This window comes from Myodes glareolus, chromosome 10, assembly GCF_982192425.1.
Source record: "Myodes glareolus chromosome 10, mMyoGla1.1, whole genome shotgun sequence".
NCBI lineage: Eukaryota > Metazoa > Chordata > Mammalia > Rodentia > Cricetidae > Myodes > Myodes glareolus.
This window is the reverse complement of record NC_142035.1, coordinates 51,837,044-51,855,372: the sequence shown is the minus strand read 5'-3', so window position 1 is coordinate 51,855,372 and position 18,329 is coordinate 51,837,044. Positions and strand designations below refer to the sequence as shown.

Sequence of the window (18,329 nt, the reverse complement as noted above, 5' to 3'; positions counted from 1 at the left end):
CTTGTGGTTCATTTTCGATGATTTCTCTTGCCATACAAAATAAAATAAATTCAACTTTTTATTTTAAAATAGAGTTTATTGAACAATGCAGTAAATTCAATGCACTAATAGTTGTTTTCTTATCAGAATTGGCACATGATGAAGAGAGCTTCACTTACTGCGAAATTAACACTCCAAAAATGTAAGTTTAGATCATGTTCCGTAAGAAAGTAAAGCCTAGTAGTGTTGTTATAAAAATATCAATTCATACTAACTTACATAGAAAAGTAGTAGAAAAAGAATCCCATATACAAATCAACCATCTAAGAAGTAAAAATCCAATTATGTATTCTTAAAAGGGAGATGGGGAAAACAGACAAAAGGAACTGGGAAGCTGCAGGCTAACCAGAAACACTTCAGGGATTTTTAAAAATGAATATCTCAAAGGAAGAACAAAGCTGTTTATAATATTTTTAATTCCAAGTCAAAACCACTGTGTGGCCAATTGATCATGTACCACAACCTATTTTTCTTATTCATAGAAAATGACAAAAGCTTCTTCAAGTAGTGTGTACACCAGCCAGGAAGACAACTCCAGGTCTGAAAGTTTACTGACTGAAATCAACCCAAAGTTCTGCAGGATCAGCTTAAAAGATTAGACATGCTTTCATCAAATGTAAACATCATTTCCACTTCTACCTAGAGCACACACTGGAGGAGCTGGGAAAGCTTGCTCAGAGTGCACAAAGCCCTGGATTAGGGCTCCACAGCTGAACACGCTTTAAGAATGTGGACATTGTCTGGATGGTGGTGGCGCACACCTCTAATTCCAGCATTTGGAGGGCAGAGGCAGGTGGATCTCTGTGAGTTCAAGGTCAGCCTGGTCTACAGAGCAGGATCCGGGACAGGGTCCAAAGCTACACAGAGAAACCCTGTCTCGAAAAACAAAACAAAACAAAGTGGACACTGAAAGAGCAAAGAAAACTCGAAAGATCATTAGTATTTAGTAAAAATATTCCATTCTACCAGAACCTGTCTGTGTATGTAACTAAAACACATGAATGCCAGCACCATATGGAACAAAGGATATTAAACTGCATACTACTATAAAGAAGTTGCTAATGAAAAGTAAAACTTAGAAGCTAGAAAAAAAATAAAATGCATTTAAGATCAATGATTTCTATTTGCTAAACCACAAGTGTGAAACTTTCCAGTAAGTATTGTATTTTGCAATAAGTGGTAATGAACACCATATACTTTATTTTTAAAATGTGTTCAAGGGGGAAAAAATCCAACTTCTTTACCTCTTAAAAGCTACTGATGTTAGGTAAGCAAGAGAGAAGTCAAATTTTCATCTCTGATATCTATTCATTTTTATTTCCAAGACCCGGTATTTGTGTATTTTATTTTCTCTAAGGAGCTATTTTCGTCTGTGTTGCTAAGAGGGTTGTTTAAGAACATATGAAATTGGCAGGAAGGAAAGAGAGACTCTAGGAAATTGTTTTTGTTATTTATAGCTACTTAGTAAGTTGTTTCATTGGCAGTGCAGAGGTAGGCACTTGGAGCATGGTAGGCAAGTACTCCAACACTGAGCCACACTTCAGTCCATGTGTGAGGCTTTAATTACAACAATATGAGGGTTGGGTAAAATACACTTTGTTTCAAATGAGTCAAAAATCAGATCTGTAGATGTGTTAAGTGGTCTTCTGGAGCAATGTTTTAGATTAAGAAATTAAGTATTAGTTACAAATTAATGAGACCAAATTATTTTGAGGAATCGTTATTTCAACATAGTTTTAAAAAGACTAACTTTCTTTAACTCTTCATAGAATGTAATTGGTGCTTTTGAATATCACAGATTTGAATGAGGATGCAGATGTTAGTAAAACAGCTGTATTTTGGCAAGCATTTTATTGACATCATATGGGAAAGTACAGTTGAAATTGTAAAATGGCACCTGTCTCTCACCAGATAGCTCGTCTGATGTAAACAGAAGACCCCACACTGTACTGAGTAGAAAGGAGGGGCTGTCGGGGCAGCGTCCCTGCCATTTGCTCAGCAAGAATTAACAATTAAACAAAAGCATCTAACGGAACTTTAGTTCAAATATCAAAGGTCTACCCCATTTTTCAATGTACTAGTTTTTACCTTTGAATGAGCTGAATTGGCCTCAACATGAATGACTGGATTTGTTCACACAGCGTGTGCATTCTTGACACAGAAATGCACAATCCTGAGCTTCTGTAGCGGCTTGTCACTTGGTACTTTCTTAGAGAAATTAAAATAATTTGAAAGATAATTTCACATCTAATTTCTAGAAAACACCTGAGATTTTGCAAAGAATGAGAAGAAAATTATTTTGTTTTCAAGTTGTAAGTTAGCAGAGTGATGACTGCTCTGATCACTCATTTTGGAGGAGAGAAAAGTGATGAACTAAAGTTCGTTTGTACTCCGAACAGTACACAGCCCTCCAAGGTCAGGGATGCTCATCTATGGGAAAAGGACTGGAAACCAGAGGGCAATGACAATGGGGAGACTGTCAGGACGGTAGAGGCAAACAATAAGTTAGATGCGTAGTATCTAGTCAGATAAGAAAAAAATTTAAAAGATAAAACCTTACCTAATCAATGGAATTACATTTCAAAGATCAGAAAAACCAAAGTAAAACTTAGAGTTAAGTACAGACGTTTGATCTGTATCTTCCTTCAAGTAAATGATGTGCTGATATAAACCAGATTCAATTTTTGTATCCTTCTAATGACTATTTCTATATATTATGTTTCCTTCTATCTGAAAAAAAAACAGTCTAATATAATACATATGCAGCCTGAAGTAATTAAGGTCCTCAAGTTTCAAAAAAGGGTGACAAGTTTTTAAAAACTTAAAACTACAAGGCTGGAGAGATGGCTCAGCACTTAAGAGCACTGACTGCTCTTCCAGAGGACCTGGGTTCAAGTCCCAGCACCTACATGGCAGCAGCTTACAGCCATCTGTAACTCCAGTACTAAGGGATCCAACACCCTTTTCTGGTCTCCATAGGCACCAGGCACGAATGTGGTGCACAGACATACATGTATACAGGCAAAATACCCATACACATGAAGTAAAAATAAAGTTAAGGAAAAATTTAGGGATGTGTTTCTATGTAGTCCCTTGTGCATTTTTTAAACCTCTACATGATATAAAGACCAATTTTCGCTGCTGAACTGCCTTCTTGCACAGCCATAAGCAGCTATTCCTGTAGAGGGGATAAGATCGGCATAAATCTTAAACAAAACATTTATTCAAGAAACTTGATTTGAGTCGAGCAGTGGCAGCATATGCCTTTAATCCCAGCACTTGGGAGGCAGAGGCATGTGGATCTATGTGAGTTTAATGTCAGCCTGGTCAGGACAGGTTCCAAAGCTACACAGAGAAACCCTGTCTCAAAAATAAAAATAGAAAAAAAATAAAGAAAGAAAAGACAAGAAAAGAAAGAAACTTGATTTGACACTTATAAATGAACTATCCTTAGATTTTGGAGAAATATTTTAGAAAAGTACAAGGGAAGGTCAAAGTGTCTTTTTTTTTTTAGAAAAATATAATGTATATAATACATTAGAAACTACACAAACCCTATGTTTTTCATTGATTGTGAAGGCACAACTTTAACATAATTAAAAGGAAATGCATTTCGCTATGTATGGTGAATTTTACCAGCTCATAAAAATATATGGATTGGCAAACATCATTGCAAATGTTTCCAATTTTCAGTTCAAATTTTGATTTCAAACTTTCTGGGCATGGTGTTGCCCAGTTATAGTCCCCAAACATTTGGGAGATAGAGGCAGGAGGACAATGAATTCCAGCATTGACTCTGTCTCCAACAGCAAAAAAGAAAAAAGAAAAAAAAAAGGTGTGTGTGTGGAGTGGGGTGGACAAATTCTATTTGTAAAAAAATCAATAGCACATCCTTGTAGGTCCATGTTATTACTGCTGCACAGCCTGCTCACCAGTGGTCACTGGGCTCTCTTCATTTGTGGAATAGTCCAGGTGCTCCATCACCTAGGCATAAATAAAAGATATCAGAAAATGCAAATGCTAAACTTCCCTTCCACTCTTCATTAATTTGCCAAAAGTATTCTGGTTTTGTGTGATGTCTGTGTGTGTGTGTGTGTGTGTGTGTGTGTGTGTGTGTTTGTATGTGTACATCTGGGTAAACAGGCATGTGTATGCGCACACGTGTGGTTATCTTCCCCAGCTGCCTTCTACCTTAGACAAGCACTGTCGTTGACCAGATGCTGACCAGAGAGTTCCAGGGGTCTGCCTATCTCCACAACCCGTACCCACTGACCTTAGCTTTCTTTTCTTTTTCTTACTTTTATTTTTTTGAGATAGTCTCACTTATGTAGTCCTAGGTAGCCTGAAACTAACAGAGATCCATATGCCTCTGCCTCCAGAGTGCTGGGATTAAAAGGCAAATGCCACCAAGCCTGAGCCCTTCCACGTGGCTTTTTGAAAAAATTATGGAGCTTTTAATTATGTAGCTTTGCAGCCTGTCCTGGAACTAGCTCTTGTAGACCAGGCCTTGAATTCACAGAATCTACCTCCCAAGTGCTGGGATTAAAGACATGAGCCACCATTGCCTGGCCCACGTGGTTTTTAAATGAGTGCTGGGCACCTGAATTCACACAAGCCTATTCAGGAAGCACTTTACAACTGAGCTATCTCCCCACCCACGCCCTTTGACCTTTTATTGAAAAGTTATTTTCTCATACAATGTATCCTGATTGCAGTTTTCCCTCCCAGTTCCTCCCCTTTCCCCTCCCCTCTGGATCCAATTGAGCTAAATCCCCAGTCATCCCATGCTCCCTTTTTTAATCCCAGCACTCAAGAAGTAGGTCAATCTTTGTGAGTTCGAATCCAACCTGACCAAAACCCAAAAAGTAATCTTGGGGCAAGAGAGAGATGGCTTAGGGATAAAGGGTACTCTTAGTCTGGTAACCAGCACCCACTTTGGTGAAATAATAATTACATGTAATTTCGGCCCCAGAAGGATCAACTGCCTCTGGCCACCATACCTGTACCAATGTGTATATGCCCACATACATACACATAATTAAAAATAATAAAAGTAAACCTGAAAACACAAGTGACCTTATGGAACCAAGCATTCCTTTTGGACCACTGTTTAGGTCAACATCATGTTTAACTTCTCAGAAGGATGAATTATAGGACTTGTGGCCCATATAAATACTGCATTTTCGGGATCTTCCATTTGTCTCTATTTCCCAGTGTGAAATACAAGCTGCCCTTTGTAGCAGCAGGAATTCCACTTCAAAAGAAGACTCCGAGGCAGCGTGCACTTGTATAAGTGCAAAATTTAAAACGATTCCAGACGTTAGCATGAAAATCCCTGCTGGCTCCGCAACCTTGTAACCTTATTAAGATAATGTAAGAATAACATAGGAAGCTGCACTTCATTCCAGCACCTGAGAGGCAGAGGAAGTCAGATCTCCATATGAATTTCAGACCACTCTGGTCTACAGCAAGTTCTAGGCATGCCAACGTTACACAGCGAATCTCGAGACACACAGGCACACACACACTCTCAAAACAAGCAAACAAAATCAACAAAACCCCACCACCACCCAAGCAAGTAAAAGAATGATACATGAACGTTTGGAAATATTACACAACAAAAATTCCCACTAATAAAAATGCAAACAAGAGCACTTAAAACACCTGAAAACAAACCAAAGTGGATTCACTAAAGAATGCTTTAAAGGCATTACAAGTGAGTATTTTACTTTAATTCTATGCCTATTCTGGAAGAAAATTAAAATATTTGGAAATGCAAGAAAAAGAAAGTGTTTAAATATTTCAAAATTTTTAAAACCATTATTTAGATAAAATTACCTAAAAATAGAAAATAATCTTTTTGTAAAAATTGTCAAAGTCTTCTAGACCAATTAATGACTAGATTTCAGTATCATTATACATGCTTTCCTTCTTCACTATTGAGAATCAGAAAATGGAAAGGCCAGCAATATAAAAGTCCTATTGTTTTTAAAGATTCTACATAATTCACTTTTTTTTTTTAATAAGAAGGAGGGATTGCTCCACATGGGAATTTTGGACTTGCCAAACAAGAGTGCCTCTAAGCTGAGGCTTTCAGCTGACAGGCACCTTAACCAATAGGAAGACTTCCAGTAAAGCTCACCTGTCAGCAACTGCAGTTATCAAAGGCCATAGTCATTTACTTAGCCCTTTATCTGTCAAAGATAACACCTAGATTAAGGCAGTTTCATGGTCACAACACTTCTAGGAGAAAAAAATTCAAAGGATGAGGATCTAAAGGGATTGCTTAACATATGGGAGCACTAAGTTCCTTTTACAGCATCACAAAAAGACACAATAAACTTAAATGAGTTTTAAAAAAGATAAAAGCCAATCAAGATAGGTAACATTAAGAATCCCATGAGACATAAGGTGAAGTTGTGGAATAGTTCATTTAAATCACATTTACAATTATAGACACAACACCTAGATACATTTATCTATGTGAATATGGCCCTTTCTTCTGACAGAAGGCCAGAGCTGTGGCAGACCTGAAGCAGCCATGAGAAAGGATTGTAGGGGGTGGGGAAGACACAAAGCTTTTCTTCTCTGTGATCTGTGTACCTGGCAACCATCCTGAAGAGTAAGAGCTATGTACCCAGCATTATAACAGGCTTCTGTTTTCCTAATTCTTAGGTATCACTCTGGGCTCTATAATTCCAGCCCTAAATATAGATATATTAATTAACCAGTCATGGTAGTACATAACTGTGATCCTGGCATGCAGGAAGTTGAGGCAGGAGGAGTCTGGGTTTCAGGAAGCCTAGACTACACAGTGAGACCACCCCCCCTTTCAAAAACAAAGCTAAATAAACAACAACAAAACAATTTAAAAGTCTATTAATTGAAAAGTTACCATTTCTGCTTCCTATCCTTTAAGATTTCAGTAACAACAATAAAGAAATAAACAGAACAAATGTGAAGATCAAGTACTTAGAAACTCAACAAATCAACATAGCCAATAAAATTAACAGGCAAAAATCAATATTTCACATTTGTAAATAGGCAATCTGTTAGAAAAATTGTCCTTTGAAACTGGGCCAGGAAAACTGGCATTTTCAAAGCTCTACTTGTTTAGAACTGATCTCTGAAAACTGCTTAATACATTAACCTGAGTAACTGGAGCTCCTGATCTCAAGCGGTTGCTCTAAGTAGCTTTGTAGCCGGACTCGTGACTTTACAGCTTGTGACTTCTAAAAATAATTACAAGTACGAGTGACATCGGCAGACACACTGTTCACCGGACCTCAAGCTGGGAGCATCAGAGTAAGCAGCTTGTTGGAAGCTACGCACGGTTCTCATTGCACTTTGATTCGCTATTAGAAAGACGAAGTACCACCCCACAATCCTTACACTCACTCTACTTCATTCTTCTCTCTAAGGAAAAAAAATCATTTATTCACTCTACATTAATTAGAACTATGGCTTCAAATAAAGTCAGATGAACGAAACTGAATACTGGAACTCTAGAAGTATCCAGAAAAATGTCATAAAAGAAACTGAACTAGCCCTGAACTATAGAAAAGAATTTGGAACTGATTTTTTCCAAATTCATATTATTTCAATGAAACTGTAGAAAAGAAATCTTACTTCATTTGATGAAAAATTTACAAAAGAGGGAGAAAGATTCCAAGTTAAGTATTACAGCACTTAGGTGTTGTCTGCTTTTTATGCTACCAGAGCCATTAAAAATAGGATATGATGCCAGGTGGTGGTGGTGCACACCTTTAATCCCAGCACTTGGGAATCAGAGGCAGGCAGATTTCTGGGAGTTCAAGGCCAGTCTGGTCTACAAGAGTTAGTTCCAAGGCAGGCTCCAAAACTACAGAGAAACCCTGTCTCAAAAAAAATAAATAAATAAATAAATAAAATTTTAAAAAAATGATATGGTTACACGTACAGCACCTGCTTGGCATGTATGAGGCCCCAGGCTCAGTCCCTGTGTGCTGCTTATACCTTCCCCTGAACAATCTCCAGTGGAAGGTTCTACCCCTCTCCCCTTAATTTAACTATAAATTAAGATTCCCTTATATGAGCTGGACAGTAGTGGTGGCAGCGCACGCCTTTAATCCCAGCACTTGGGAAGCAGAGGCAGGCGGATCTCTGAGTTCGAGGCCAGCCTGGTCTACAAGAACTAGTTCCAGGACAGACTCCAAAGGTACAGAGAAACCCTGTCTTCTAAAACAAAAACAAGATTTCCTTATCTGAACCTTATCTGAAATACTTGGGGCTGAGAGCTCAGATTTTTTTTTTTTTTTTGGTTTTTCGAGACGGGGTTTCTCTGTAGCTTTTGGAGCCTGTCCTGGAGCTAGCTCTTGTAGACCAAGATGGCCTCAAACTCACAGAGATCCACCTGCCTCTGCCTCCCAAGTTGCTGGGATTAAAGGCATGTGCCACCACAGACCGGCCTCCAGCCCCACTATTGTATTTCTTGTTTGAAAAATACAAAAACAAGGGTTGGAGAGATGGTTCAGTGGTTAAGAGCACTTGCTACTCTTCTAGAGGACCCTGAGTTTGGTTCCTAGTATGAACCTGTAACTCCTCCTTCAAGTAATCTTCTAGCCTCTACAGGCACATGTCCACTGAGCATAAATACATCTGTAAGACTTTTTAAATACAAATACAAACGCAAATACAAGCTGGAGAATGGTAGCAGACTCTGATAATCCCGGCATGCAGGACAGTAGGCAGGAGGACTGCTGAAAGCCCAAGAGCAACAGGCACCACACTGGAGTTGGAACAGACCGGACCTCTGAGTAGGCCCTGCCTTAAAAGACTCAAAACCTAAACCCAAACCAACCAATAAACATATATTACTTAATAATTAAAACATGCAGAAAGAAATTACTGAAGAAAAAAACGGAGAGCCTATAGACAGACTTTCAGGCCATTAACTGCCAATGACATTAACTTAGGTTACCACGCAGAACAAGAAGGCCAGATGTGCACTGATGAATATCTTTTCAATCAATTCTACCATTTCCCAGAAAATCCCTTAAGAAATGTCAGGGTAAAAATAACAAAGAATAGCAGCAAACATTTTGTTGTTGTTGTTTTGTTTTTTTGAGACAGGGTTTCTCTGTGTAGCCCTGGCTGTCCTGGAACTTACTCTGTAGACCAGGCTGTCCTCCAACTCAGAGATGCACCTGCCTCTCCCTCCCAACTGTGGGTGTTAAAGGCATGTGCCATTATTACCACCCAGTGAATATTAATATATAGTCAGCAAAAGATTTTTACAAGAAATTATAAATTAAATACATAAAAATAATGAGAAAGGGAAGCCAGGACCCACTGACAGGATCATCTAGCTGTCCAGCCAAGCCTCTACAGAAGAAAGAAGGACGTTCACTATCCTTGTGAGGTGGTTTGAAAAGGAATGGCCCCCAAAGACTCATGTGTTTGAATGCTTGGCCTATAGTGAGTGGCACTATTAGAAGGATGACCTTGTTGGAGTAGGTGTGGCCTTGTTTGGGGAAGGGTGCCACTCGGGCAGGCTTCGAAGTCTCCTATGCTCAAGACATGCCCAGTGTGGCACACAGTCTCCTGCCGCCTGTGGATCAGCTCCTTCACCAGCACCGTGTCTGCCTGCACGCTTCTCACCATGACGATAATGGACTAAACCTTTGAAGCTGTAATCCAGCCATAAATCAAATGTTTCCTTTATAAGAGTTGCCATGCTCATGGTGTCTCTCACGGCAATAGAACCCTAACTAAGGAAAGGTCCTTTGTCCATACTCAACACTAGAGTTCCCCTAAGCTCCATTCAGGTCTCAGAATGTGCCAGCTTTCTTCCCTCGGAACTTCTGAAGACATGGTTCCTTTAAGATGAACATACAGCACAATTTTAAGTGAGATTTAACAGTTTTTAGAAGTCCTTCTCCAAATCACTTGTTAACTTGTCCTGAATCCTTGGCCTTAGGCATCCCATCCCTAGATACCATGACCCTTTGCATTATCAATGCATTTATCAAACTTTATTGCTGGCGACTCTATCTGCATTTCTTAGCAAGTTTCACAAGGCAACAAGAGGAGGCCTGCTGCCAACTTTCTCATCCTGTAAAGTCTGTATTTGAAATCATCCTTAGCCCAGAGAATCGTTCAATACACAGTCATTAAATGCATAAATATAAAACTATTAAGAAGGATAAAAAGCCATTTTGAGGATAATACATTCAAAAGTTAGTAGTTGTTTAGGACACACTTTAATCTTATTGATTAAAACAGGGTCCCTAACTTGCTATGTGTCTGAGGTTGGCCTTGAATTCCTCAGTCTCCAGTCTCCATCTCCCAAGGGTTGGGATTACAGGTGTGAGTCACTATATATGACTCAATACTCTTTTATTTAAACACACACGCGCACACACACACACACACACACACACACACACACACCCCATATGGAAACTCTAGGTTTGATCTCCAGCATTAGGGAAAAATTGATGTGGGTCATCTTCATGGAAAAATTATCAGCTATTTTACTAGTTTAATGAAGGACGTGTGACCATAAATACCTTTTGTATACATTAATGCAGGCGAAGCCAACAGCACTGATAAGCAGGCAAGGTAGGTATCATTATTATCTAATATAAATCTCAAAAAGAAATCCAATATGTACCAGAAAGAACTCTAAATCAGCACCTTTTCCAGCTATAGAAGCCTGTAATATAACGTTGGCCATCTCTCCTGAAACACTGCAGAAGATGCCATGAGTCACCTGAACTGTTTCTCTGGTAAGAACATTTGCAGCCTCCTGCTGCCAGTGCCGCTCTGTTCATGTGACTGCTGACATACAACCATGAGGGCAGATGGAGGGAACAGTTCACTCCACTGGAATGAATCAGAAATAACTGCTTTACAAAGTGCCTCTGGAAAGGAAGGGCCAATGCCATGGCCTAACTGAGTAGGGAGGGCTTCTCAACTCTCCAATTTCAGTGCAAACCAACTTTTCTAGATTTACAAGAACATTTTTTGTTTGTTTGTTTGTTTGTTTTGTTTTTTGAGACAGGGTTTCTCTGTAGCTTTGGAGCCTCTCCTGGAACTAGCTCTTGTAGATCAAGCTGGCCTGGAACTCACAGAGATCCGCCTGCTTCTACCTCCCGAGTGCTGGGATTAAAGGTGTGCGCCACCACTGCCCGGACCCCAAGAACATTTAGGAAAGAAAAAGAAAGAACGGAAAGGGGGGGTTACTTCTAATTAAAAAATAACTCAAACAACAGACTCTGAAATTATGATTTTCCTTGTTATAGGAATTTTAAAGAAGAGAACACCTTGATCCATTAAAGTCTGACATGAGTACCCAACTGAAGTTGGTTTGATACCTTCTAATGTGGAAAAGAACACATATTTTCATTTCAAAACCTTAGGTCTCTTACTACCAACTTTACTGTCAGTTTCAAAATTCAGCATTTATTTGATGTAGTTACATCTTGCATGATATTTATGGTACCTGAATGCATGATGCAGCGCTCTGCGTTCCCAATGTCCTACCACAGTAACGTGACAGGGCTGCGCCATTCACTAACAGTGGGCACCAAGAACCGGTGCCACAGCAGGCAGATGCCAACAGGGGTGAACAGGAAGAGCTCGGGGCATTCTGGGGTTACATCAATTTCTGATACAGAAAGATTTGCTATAATTGGGCTATAGCATAGCGGCCAGTGGATTATAAAGTATAAGCACATACCTGATAGTTGCTACCTTTCCAGAACTTTTTCATCTCCTTACGACTCCAAGCAACGACTGAGGCAGTAATGAGTGTACAAGGTACTAAATAGAGGAGAGCAGGCTGCCCCTTCTTCATCAGCACAAGGACAACGAATGTAATTATCATGCCAATGGCATAGGCTGTAGGAAACAGAAGCAAGGTCAGTTTTACACGCTTCCAGAAGTGGGTTCTTCCTTCCACATTAAAATACTAGTTTTCAAATATTTCTGACGATATCTTTAAAGAAGGCCCATTTTTCACTACGTATTTGTATCTGTGTCTGCGTGTGGATTTGTGATGGTGAGTGCAGGCTCCTGCGGCTAGAGGGGCTGAAGGCACTAGCATTGGTGGTAGAGGCAGACGAGCCCCCTGCCATGGGTGCTGGGCTTTTATAGCTGCCTGTCACTCCAGCTCCAAGTGGGTCTGATGTCCCTGGTCTCTTCGGGCACTGCACTCACCAGAGTCACACATATACAAATAATTAGAAAGAAACCAAATCTTACAGACTGCAGACTTCCTTAACAAGTACATACCAAACATTATTTGGACATTCCCTACTGATCTGGGATACTATATGAATGCATGATCTCAGACTGCTGAAGCTGCAAAGACCTTTACAGGCAATGCAGTCTGGCCACATAAGGTAAAGCAGAGATGATGGAAGATCAGGGGGTTGAGTGAGCGGCCCATGGTCACACAGCAGAACAGACAAATACTCCTATCACTGCCTTTTGATGAGCATTCTTGACTCCATCACGTTGACCAGTACTGCTTTAACAATGTAAAGATGTGTTACATTTGCTTATGTGTGGAATGTTACTTTAACTGTGGAAAGGCGTTACTTTTGTTTATGCTGCCTTTGTTTAGTGATGGAAGGATGGGCTGCATCTGTTTCACCTGGTACCTGATTGGCCTAATAAAGAGCTGACTGGTCAATAGCTAGGCAGAGAAAGGATAGGAGGGGCTGGCAGGCAGAGAGAATAAATAGCAGAAATCCAGACTCAAAAAAGAGGAAAAGGAAAACAAGAGGAAAGAACAAGGGAGACACCCAGGGCCAGAAGCCAGGTGGCCACTGCCAGCCAGTCAGATGTGAGAAGCAGTGAAAGTGAGATACACAGAAAGAAAAGTAAAAGCCCTAAGGTAGAAGGTAGATGAAGAGAAACACATTAATTTAAGTTTAAAGAGCTGGCCAGAAAAGAGTGAAGGTAAGACCAAGCATTAAAACTAGTAATAAGTCTCTGCCTCTTGATTTGGGAGCTGGTTGGTGGCCTACAAGAAAAAGCCTGGTACAGTGCTGAGTGTTGCCACCAATAGAGGATGCTGCACTTATTCTTTTTAGTTTCTATGGAGGGCATCTGCTCCCCTTTCCCTTTCCTCCTCCTCTCTTCCTTCTCTCCTTGTTTCTCTCTGGTCCTCTCTGCACTTCCTTCCCCTCACTTAGTCTTCTTTCATGCTGCTGGGGTTCTAGTGCCATCGTTCTCGACTAACACGGAGACTTAGCTCTCCATGGACTAGACAGACAGACAGCCGTGCAGAGATGTTTGTGGCTCTGGCTCAGGCCATTTGTCCAAGCACTCAGAGCTTTTGGTGCATTACGTTGAAATACCCATCTAGAATGTTCAGAGATTGCAGAGCCTTTTCCTTTAGATGTCCTACTGTTAACATTTCTGACTCCCCTGCTGTACCAGTCACCTAACAACTTACAATATTAACTCATTTATATGAATTTGTGGTCATCTATACACTATGATAAAAAAGATCAAGTAATAAACATCTTAGATGCAATGAATTCCAGGCATTTTAATAAACATATTTAAAACCTCAACTTTTTTTTTTTTTAAGACAGGTTCTCACTACATAGCCCTGCCTGTCCTAGACCTTGTTCTGTACACCAGGCTGCCCTCAAACTCACTGAGATCCGCCTGCCTATGCTTCCCAAGTGCTGGAATTAAAGGCAAGCTCCTGGTAGAACCTCAACTTTTAATGTGAAGTCTCTAAAATCTTGTGACATAAGTTATAGAGTATGATTGCCCCACTTCTTTGTTTCTGAGACAGGGCTTCATGTAACTCAGGCTAGATACACAGTCAAGCTTAAGAATGATCTTAAACTTCTCATCTTCTGGAGCACCAGAATTACAAGTATGTACCACTTTTCCTGGTTTGAATTATCCCTGGGTTTTTTTTTGGGGGGGGGAGGTGCAGTCACTGATCAGAGATAGATTTCTCTGTGTAGCCCTAGGTGTCCTGGAACTCACTCTGTAGATCAGGCTGGCCTCAAACTAAAGAGATTCACCTGCCTCTGCCTCTAAGAACTGGGATTGAAGATGTGTGCAAGACGCTCAGATTTATTTTTCTAATACAGGTGCATGAGTGTTTGCCTACATGCCGGTATGTGCACCATGTGCATGCATGGTGCTCTCAGAGGTCAGAAACAGGAGTCAGATACCTGGGATTGAAGTTACAAACAACTGTGAGACACCAAGTAGAAGCTGGGATTTGAACCTGGGTCCTCTGCAAGAGCGACAAGTCCTCTTAAATGCTATGTTGAATCTTCAGTCCAACATTTCACTGTTTAAAATCATAAAGTAATTTGACTGTCCTTACAGGTTATTTGGATGGGCTTTGGTTTACATATAACTGCTAAAGCAAGTGCTCGATTAACTTTTACTAGATTTGCTGCTTAATTTATTTCCATATTTTTTTTAAAGTGGTACTTAGCCACGTGGTGGTGGCACACACCTTTAATTCCAGCACTAGGGAAGCAAAAGCAGGCAGATCTCTGAGTTAGAGGCCAGTCTGGTCAGAAGAGTGAGTTCCAGGAAAGCCAGGGCTACACAGGGCTACACAGAGAAACCCTGTCTCAGAGGAAAAAAAGAGAAAAAAAAGTGGTACTAATTGAAAGGAAAAGTATGAGCTCAGGACCCCAAGGCCAAGTCTTCAGCACAAAGGAGATTTATTTGTCCCAGAGGACTGCCTCTGGATAGAGAGCAGACAGATGTGGCCCGTGAGCAAATGGCAGTTTATAAAGGTAAATGGGGAAACCCTGTGTTAGTGTGAGGTGTTTAATTTTGGTTGGACATGTTAATTAGGTGAGCCAATGGGGGCTTCTGATTGCTGGAATTCAATACTTTGATAGCTGGACCTTGGTAGTCAGCCTCAGGCAGAGGAAGTAGGCAAAATAAGGGAACAGATCATGGGGGCTAACTTTAGGAATGTAATATAACTATTTGTTGTTGTTGTTTTGTGTTGTTTTGTGTTTTAAGCAGGAATGGGAAGAAGGGCAATGCCTGCCACAGCCATGCTCACCATGCTCAAGCTGACCAGAATCTCTTCATTTAGCTCCCCGCCACAGTTTAGTAACTGTGTTATATTGTTAGTAACTATTTTTAGAGACATATTTCTGTGTGAGCCTTTAACATTTACTATTTAATTACTTATCTGCATTTATGTATTTATTTATTGAATCAGGGTCTCACGTATTCAAGAATGGCCTCAGGCTGCTGTAGCTGAGGATGATCCTTAATTCCTGGTCCTCCTGCCTCTATCAGCCAAATGTTGACATTACAGGGACATGCCGTCACACTGGTGTATGTGGAGCAGGAGGCCACGCCCAAGGAACTACGTATGCTGGGCAGTCACTCCACCAACTGAGTTACTCCCATAGCCTGACATCTGCTTTCATAATTTAATATTTAAATACTATTTTATAGCTTTATGCTTAGGATTATGCACATGCTCTATAACACTTCATGTAAAAGTCATAAAAAGAGCGAAACAGACTATTACTTTTAGCCCTTTGGCTTTTTCTCCATACAATATTATGCAACACAATAAAAAGAAACAAATTTTACCAATTGTGGATGAAATATAGTATATAGAAGAAGAACCAGTCTGAACATCGAATCTTCTACAATATGCAATCAAAAGGCCTAAAAGAAAATCCATATTATTTTCTTAAAACAGTAATGACATTACAAATTCAACTGTTATAATGGGAAACAATACCGGCTGAATTTCACTCTTTATTTTGACTATGAATATCTTAAAAAATTTGGTATCACACTTTAGACATTTCCCCTAAGCCATTAAACAGTATTTGAAAAACATGACCTTTATTAGCTGCTCAATATTTCATACTAGAGAGAAAATATTTTTATGTTTCATTAACATACACATACTGAAAGACAATGGAATTACATGAAATCTTCCACTCAGCAAAGGAAGCAATCAATAGAACGAGAAAACAGCCTGTGAAATGGGAATATCTGCAAACACAACTGATAGGCCAATATCTAAACAAGTCAACAGTAAGAAAAAACAACCCAATGAGAAAATGGGAAAAGGACTACATCAGTATTTCTTGGATTTCCCTAGTAGGCCCGAGGCCCTAACAACAAATAACAAAAAATTAAAAGCAGGCTATGCATGGTGGCAGAAGCTTGTAATTTAAGGACTTAGGAGACAGAGACAGGAGGATCATGAGATTGAGTCCAGCTTGGGCTACACAGCAAAGACTGTCTGAAACATACAATTGTATGACGTGACTCAGTGCTAACACTACTGGGCAAAAACTCAAAGGAAGTGAAATTAGTATGGTAAAAAGACATGTTCAATATTCAGAACAGCCAAGATGTGAAGTCAATCTCAGTGATTACTAATGATTACTGGTAATCAATGAATGGATAAAGAAAACACAGTACATATACAAAATCAAGTATTACTCCTCCTTGAAAAATGGAAATTGGGCTGCAGGGCTGGCTCTGTGGACAAAAGGCTGGCTGTCTCACTGTCCTGAGTGTGGATTCCCACACCAACATGTGACAACATGTTTGCCACCTCCGTACCAGGGGAAGGAGACAGGTGAATCCCTGCCTCTCAAAGGCTGCCCAGCTGGCTGAATCAGCGAGCTTCACGTCCAGTGAGGAATACTATCTCAAAAATTAAGATTGAGTTGGAGAAATGACTCAGCTGTTTTGAGCACTGGTTGCTCTTCCAGGGTACCTAGGGTTCAACATGCACATAGTGGCTCACAGCCATCTGTAATTCCAGTTCTAGGGAATCTGATACTTTCTCCTGACCTCCACAGGCACTGCACACACATGGTACAGACACACATGCAGGCAAAACATCCATAGGCACAATAAATAAAATACAAATTTTAAAGAGCCAGGTATAGTGGTGCACAAACTTTAATCACTCAGGAGGCAGAAACTCCCTGTGAGTTCAAGGCCAGCCTGGTCTACAAAGTGAGTTTCCCAACAGCTAGGGTTGTGTAGAAAGACCCTGTCTCAAAGAAAAAAAAGGAAAAGAAAAGGAAAAAAAGGAAAAGGAAATAAAGAAAAAAAAAGAAATGAACGAATGAAAAAGGTGGAGAGTGAGGGACATCAATCTCTGGCTTCCACATACCAAGTGCACTCTCTTTCTCTCTCTATCTCTCTGTCTCTCTGTCTCTCTGTCTCTCTGTCTCTCTCTCTCTCTCTCTCTCACACACACACACACACACACACACACACACACACACATACACACGGGTTGGGGGAAGAGAAGACCAGAAATAAGAGAGAATATGGAAATCCTGCCCATTTGTGGTAAAAGCACTGTGATAAATCTGGAGGACACTCTATTAAGCAACAAATAGCCAGCCATAGACAAACAAATACTGCTGGGCAGTGTGTTTATCCCAGTGCTCGGGAGGCAGAGGCAGGCCATCTCCAACAGGCTCCAAAGCTACATGGAGAAACCCTGTCTCAAAAAACAAAACAAATAAGCAAAGAGTTGTGGATGGTTCTCAGTGGCTCAGTAGCAGAGCTCTGGCCTAGAATGTGTGAGATGCTGGGTTCAATTCCCAGGATGGAAATAGAAAAGGACAAACAAGTACTGTATTATCTCACTTGTAAGTAAAACTTCAAAGAGTTGAACTCATGGAAGTAGAATAAAATGGTGGCAGTGAGGAATGTTTGAGGAAGGAAATACTGACCAAAAGATACAAAGGTCACTCAGATAGAAATAAATTCCAGAGACACATCAAACAGCTCATTGATGGTACTTAATAGCAGTATATTATTCTGGAAACCTGCTGAGTGGATTTCAAGTGTTCTCATGACAGACAAAAAAGAGTGAAGTAGCACGTCAATCAGATTGTCATTCAACACTGTACACAAATTTAGAAAATATGTTATATGTAATAAAATAGATAATTCTATTTTTCAATTTTTTTAAAAATGAATAAATACACATGGGTTTAAAATATATTGGAAATACATAAAGAGAGATAATTTTAGAAGATATTTAGAAGAATGATTTAAAAGTTTCTTTTGTTTTGTTTTTTTCTTTGTCAAGACAGAGTTTCTCTGTGTAGCCCTGGCTGTCCAGGAACTTGCTCTGTAGACCAGGGTGGCATTAAACTCACAGAGATCTACCTGTCTCTGCCTCCTATCGGTGTGTGCCACCACAACCAGCATCTTAAGTTTTAATGCAAGTAATTTTATTTAAAAACTATTTCTTTCATGAGTTTGAATGCTTTTCCTGCATGTATGTGTGAGCTCCA

At 40.0% G+C, this 18,329-nt stretch overlaps 1 protein-coding gene across 2 annotated transcripts in view; it reads right to left on the bottom strand.

Annotated features, from left to right (window-relative positions):
• Positions 1-1,871: 1,871 nt before the first annotated feature.
• Sppl2a (signal peptide peptidase like 2A) overlaps positions 1,872-18,329 on the bottom strand; it is a 36,053-nt gene continuing 19,595 nt past the window's right edge. For both annotated transcript variants that reach the window (XM_048459542.3, XM_048459543.3), the window contains 3 exons: positions 15,634-15,711; positions 11,762-11,922; positions 1,872-4,023 (listed from right to left, as the gene is read on the bottom strand). In XM_048459542.3, the coding sequence (XP_048315499.1) occupies positions 3,949-4,023; positions 11,762-11,922; positions 15,634-15,711 (314 nt within the window). In that variant the 3' untranslated portion in view covers positions 1,872-3,948. The remainder of the gene's footprint in view (positions 4,024-11,761; positions 11,923-15,633; positions 15,712-18,329) is intronic.